The sequence below is a fragment of the Styela clava genome, chromosome 12 (assembly GCF_964204865.1).
Source record: "Styela clava chromosome 12, kaStyClav1.hap1.2, whole genome shotgun sequence".
Classification (NCBI taxonomy): Eukaryota; Metazoa; Chordata; class Ascidiacea; order Stolidobranchia; family Styelidae; genus Styela; species Styela clava.
In genome coordinates this window covers 5498512-5504072 of record NC_135261.1, presented here as the reverse complement: position 1 = coordinate 5504072, position 5561 = coordinate 5498512, and the positions used below count along the sequence as shown (strand labels likewise).

The 5561-nt window shown below is 35.4% G+C and overlaps 1 protein-coding gene across 1 annotated transcript; it reads right to left on the bottom strand.

The window, feature by feature from the left end:
- Nucleotides 1–1978: 1978 nt before the first annotated feature.
- Nucleotides 1979–4680, bottom strand: LOC120329651 (lysophosphatidic acid receptor 3-like). The gene has a single exon (XM_039396373.2). The coding sequence runs from the start codon at nucleotides 4608–4610 to the stop codon at nucleotides 3183–3185; it is 1428 nt and encodes a 475-aa protein (XP_039252307.2). The 5' UTR covers nucleotides 4611–4680; the 3' UTR covers nucleotides 1979–3182.
- Nucleotides 4681–5561: the final 881 nt, after the last annotated feature.

The following is a 5561-nucleotide window of genomic DNA, read 5'->3' as shown; positions in this document are numbered from 1 at the left end:
TCCGAATACACGATATAATATGCTGAATGTGCAGAATGAAATTGGACGCCGGTCTCGCGTGAAAACAACCGGAATAATTTTTGACAAGACGAAAAGATTCTTGCGTCCAAACACGTCAGAAATAACAAAAGTACTTTAAATGCGCCAGAATTAGATCATTTTTAAGAATTCTGCAAACGAGATCCCTCTCCGCCACATTGCTTCGACTGCAAAATTTCACACGAAGCTTTAAACACTTTTATCATTTAAATAAATTCATCGAAAAAATGTACGAATTTGAATATTGAAGTAAATATATCGTATCATTCGTTTGCCTGTGGTTTCACTTTCAACAAATATCTTCACATGAAAATGACGTCACGTCATGCGAAAATTTATGAAATTCGGAAAAAAGACGCTACGTTTATTTTCCCACGACTTTTTCGCCAATATGAAGCAAATTACATGTCAAATGATACAAAATCTCATGTTGTGTGGTCAGATTGAGTTGAATGTTGGCGGTTTCAACGGGTATGAGACAGAAATGTAATTCCAAAATTCAAGGCTATGCGCTAATACCAGCAACGGTATTTCATTTAGCTCAGCGGTTCTCACGCCTTTAGAATTTTTCAGGTATGGCGCCTCATTTCAAAAATATTTAGCTAACAATAAGCTACAAAAGAGCGAAAGTAATATAACAGATAATAAAAATAATAATAAGAACAACAGCTTTCTGCAATCTAAACAATAAAGAATTGCGAATATCCAAAATAAGGCGGGCACGATCGAATCCAACAAATATTTGTATTTTCAATTCAAAAAATGGTCTAGTCCCCCACCGTTTGAAAACCACTGATCTAGCTTATCATTAAGCGATACTTGTGTTAAACATGAAAAGATACTTATTATATACAGATTTTTGTTTTTGTAATTTGCAGTCTGTTCTATACAAAACTCGTCGAAATACCAAAAGTTCGAAGAGTTCCTAAGTAGTTTCTGCGTGATGTACACAGAAATATAAATTGCATAAAATTTCACGTAAGCATGTAGTCTGTACTTATGGCGCCAAATTATGACGTATATTCAATCGGAAATTCCCATTCCATTCTGAAACAGTCCCCGCGTTTACGCGCTCGTGAAAAGACCCGGCTTTTTCAGCCTATAGCAAATTACCTGTCGCGTGAAATATTCATTTTTTGATTTCAAAAAGAGTCGTCAGAAATGGATTATGGATTGTAAACACGTAATGTTTGCCTTTTTCTGATCAATATTCAAATTTGAGTCAAATAGTTGAACCAGAATTGTACAGACTGAAATTAAGTCATAAATTGCTATTCTAATTCGAATAAACTGTGTTAAATTATTCTAACTTCGAAACAAGAGTCAATTCGATTTCTATGAAATCCATAAGCTGTACAGATTCTTCAATTTTGAGTCGCTTTCAAAGATCACAAACGCGAGTAATGTTTCCCGGAAACATAAGTTTGTTGTAACCAAATCGCCAATACTTATTCCAACGTATTTGCATTTGTACAAATGTACGGATATGCGTTACCACAAGCGTCATTCTGACATACTGGATGTTTCATAATTAAATATGAGACCGGAAAAATGAATCACAATTTCAAAAATTTGATTTTAAATAACGCTTGTTGACATTTCCTATTAGTCAATTTGAAAGTTGAAATTCCACAATTACAGCCAAAATTTGACAATATTAGATATTAAATGCCCCATGAAAATATAATGCAGTGGGAGAACAGGTACCTACTTAGACAAGATTATAAATCTGGAGATAACTTAACACTTTCCGAGTTTGGGTTAAGAATGATTTGGAAACTTGAATTTTCAGCGCAATCTGCCTTACTTGCCTCCCAACCATAACTAGATAATTACTAATTTTATTTCAATTTGAGCGGTGGCAGGGGCCTTGTACAAAAATTCCAAATTTGTGCATTTCCTCAAATTACGTTCAAATTGATGAGGTCCTATTGGTAAATTGTTTCCTCGGAAACCTAACATACGAGAAAAAATTGTGAAATGTTGTGCCAATTGAGCAAAAAGTTAGCTGTTTTTGATTCAAAGAAATGATCATATATATCAACTAATTCTCGGTCGACTTGAACTTCTATCCGACGCTACTATTCGGTTATTAGTTACATGATTATTTAGAAAAGTCCAAACTACCAAATTGCGTATCGGCTGACATTTTGTTTAAAATTTTCGATCCCAATTAACATTATTCAGATATCAATTCCCACTTGAATTTTCCCAACGTAATTTGATGAAAGGTTATATAGTAAATACATTAAATCCACAGAGCAGAAATTTACGTTTGGTAGCAAAGGTCAAAAAAATTCAAAAATGCATTCAAATTTATACTCTAAAACAGTTCCAAAACATTTAGTGAATATTGTTTCATTGAAAGGTTTTATTTTTATTTTTAGATTAAAAATCACTTTTGTCATCAGAATTTGACGACCAATCATACAAGAATGATTACACGATTCGTAAATAGGGTGGGATTACATATCATACTGGCCAACCATAATTTTTTAGACCATACATGCTACGCGCGGATCGGTGGTGGGGAATACTCTTGCGAGAGCCCGTGGTTCGCTATAGGATAAAGCCGTCTTATCGGTATATGTAAATACTCCCCCTACATTTAGTAGGGCCACAGTTCCAAAAACTATCTTTGCAAAGCTTTGGCGGACGCAAATTCGGATGGCAAGGAGCTCAATGAAACAAGTTATGAAGAATTAATTTTATCAGATCATACAAAAACAAATTCACAAATAAAAAATTCGAATAGTTTTTGGTGGGAAAAATCGCATTATAAAAGGACGAAACATAAGGACAGTATATCTACACAGTGTCAGACAAAAGGAGAAAATTTTTTTTTCATAAAATTGAGTTGAAATTTTGTCTTAAATGACCGACACGAAGGTCATACCTCCGGCTTTTGGTTCGTGTTCACTTGTCGGCACGTTGCTGTGAGTCTGGCTCTCTCGTATGTCCCTGTTTTGAGGGTACATCTCATTTCAAACTCATAAAATCCTTTAAAATAGGGCATATCTCCCGATTTAGCGAATTGTTGGATATATCAGCTATTCTCTTCGCATCCAACTTCCCCAGCAGTAAGTCGAAAAAAAAATCTTGAGCTGGTATGACGTCACAATATGTTCTACAGGAGCCATGACCTAAAGCTCTGTAATCTCACAATCAGCTTTATTGTTGCATGAATTATGCATTATTACATCACCTTCTTGAGATGTCCCGTTCGATTTTAAATGGTTGGGCTCATTTGGAGCTAATTTGACAGCTTCCTCGTTATGATTATTCGCTCTTTCTGACATAGGAGTCGATGTCCGGCTGTTGGTATATCGGCCTCGTTTAATTTGTCGGAGACACAAAACCGCCGCTCGTGGCATGTTGTTATTGGGTGGAACGTATTTGTGATTTTTGTCGTCGATGTCGTTTGGGGTATCGTAGCGATGACGATGACTCGTTGGTGAGCGTTGATCGCTTTGAAATGAAGTTATGTCCCGACGTTGTTTTCCGTGTTTATCCCAGAAACAATAAAAAACCCTTTGTCGTATTGATCTTCGTATTGCTGACATTCTCCACATGTACAGCAGTGGATTAGCTAATGAGTTTAAAAACGCCAAAACGAAAATATAAAACGCAACGGATATCATTGTATCATTCTGCCTCGTTGTGGTGTAATCTACCATTATCAAAATGGCCACGGGGCTTAGGGTGACGATGAACACCGCTAATATAACAATCAAGGTACGAATGAGTCTCATATCATGTCGTTTTCGAGTGTGTTTTACGACATGAGTTTTCCGGCGAAATCTTATGAATATCATAGTATATATCGTGACTGGTAGGGGAATGCAAATGAAAAGAAAAATTCCAACAGTAAGGGTGTAAGTTTTCTTAAAAGGAGGGATGATTTGAGAACAATCAGATCTTGGGAGACATTTCATGTATTTTTCTTCTGAACAGATGCACGTATCTTTGCACGACCAGTCAAAAGCAAAGGGCGCAATCATAAAGAACGAAACAGGAATTGCCCAAGCTAAAAATATAGCTATACCAACAGTGACTCGTGTTGCGTATGCACGATGAAAATTTTTGTGAAAAATTTGGATATATCTGTCCACAGCAAGTAATACAAATCCCAATGTAGATGAAGATTCTGACGCTACCCATAAGGAAAATATGAACATTAAACTTGTTATTGTGTTATGTATATCCATTAACGACGCGAGACAATAATTCCATAACAGCATAAATCCAACTATTAGGTCAGCACAGCTCAGATGTATTATCAACCAAAACATTGGTCGATGAAATCGAGACGATCCACGTAAAATCGCTAAAATGACCAATAAATTCCCGACAATGGTCGCAGTTGCGACTAATCCAGATACGATAGCAAGTGGTGCCGATTCAATAGGTTCACAGTACATTTTTTCATTTCGTGGCTCTAAACCGGTGGTATCCGGTTCGATGGTGCAGTTTACGGATAGTGCCAAGTCGATTCCTCCGGATATTATGTTATCAAAAGTGTTATTTTTAACTCCACATAACGTGTGTGGTGGTGTACTACCGCCGTCCATTATCAATATATATATATATTAAATACACATTGTATTTTTATTTTATCTGATGCAAAATAAGAAAAAAAACGTTAATATAGAAAAAGATTTAAAGAAAAATCGAATTACATTAGTCAGAAAAGAGGATGGATATATGGCAAAAACACACAATCACCACTTAATTAAATTACCTCTGTTGAGAAACAATGGAGTACCGTGCATGCAGCGAGTCCGATACAATTTATCATTTCAAGTATTTCCCGAATTCGGTAATACAAAATTTGGTACTCTCGTAGTGTGTTTACCACAAAATTAGTTACCTACATATTGGTAAACACATTTTTGGAGCGCCGAATTTTTTTTCTGTAACATTAACTTATTTATGTAACATTAACTTAACAGGACTAATAATTGAAACTACGCATGCTTGTCAATCTTCTAAAATACAAATTATTACCTGGCAGATAACGAAAGTAGAAGTGGAGGTAAAATTAAAAAATTACTGGTAGTCTAAAACCTTACTCTAAGCTAGCTTCTACCGTGTTTCCCGAAAATAAGACCTAGCCTGAATTTTAAAAACAATTTTAAAATAAGACCTAGTCGATAGCGCGAATTTTTTTCAAATAAAAACGTGTTATTTATAAGTAAATATCGGTTTTCATATTTTGTATATCTGAAAATCTCGTAATTATCTACTTTGTAATTTTGTTTAAAAAATAAATGAAAATGAAAGACATCTCCAATAATGGGTCCTTGTGTTATTTTTCGAAAGAAAATTGAAATAAACCTAGTCTTATTTTCGGGGGAACATAGTACGCTCCTAATAGAAACACGGTACGTCAAAAGTGCCAAAACTGATCAAACTGATCACTGCCATTCACCTAGACGGGTAAACTCAATATAAAAAGCCAGAAATCACAGAAGACTTCGCTAGGTCACAATAAACGAGTGCGGTCTATGGACAAATGTTTC

Coding starts and splice junctions, on each gene's coding strand:
- LOC120329651 (XM_039396373.2), bottom strand. CDS start 4,610: ATGGACGGCGGTAGTACACCACCACACACGTTATGTGGAGTTAAAAAT.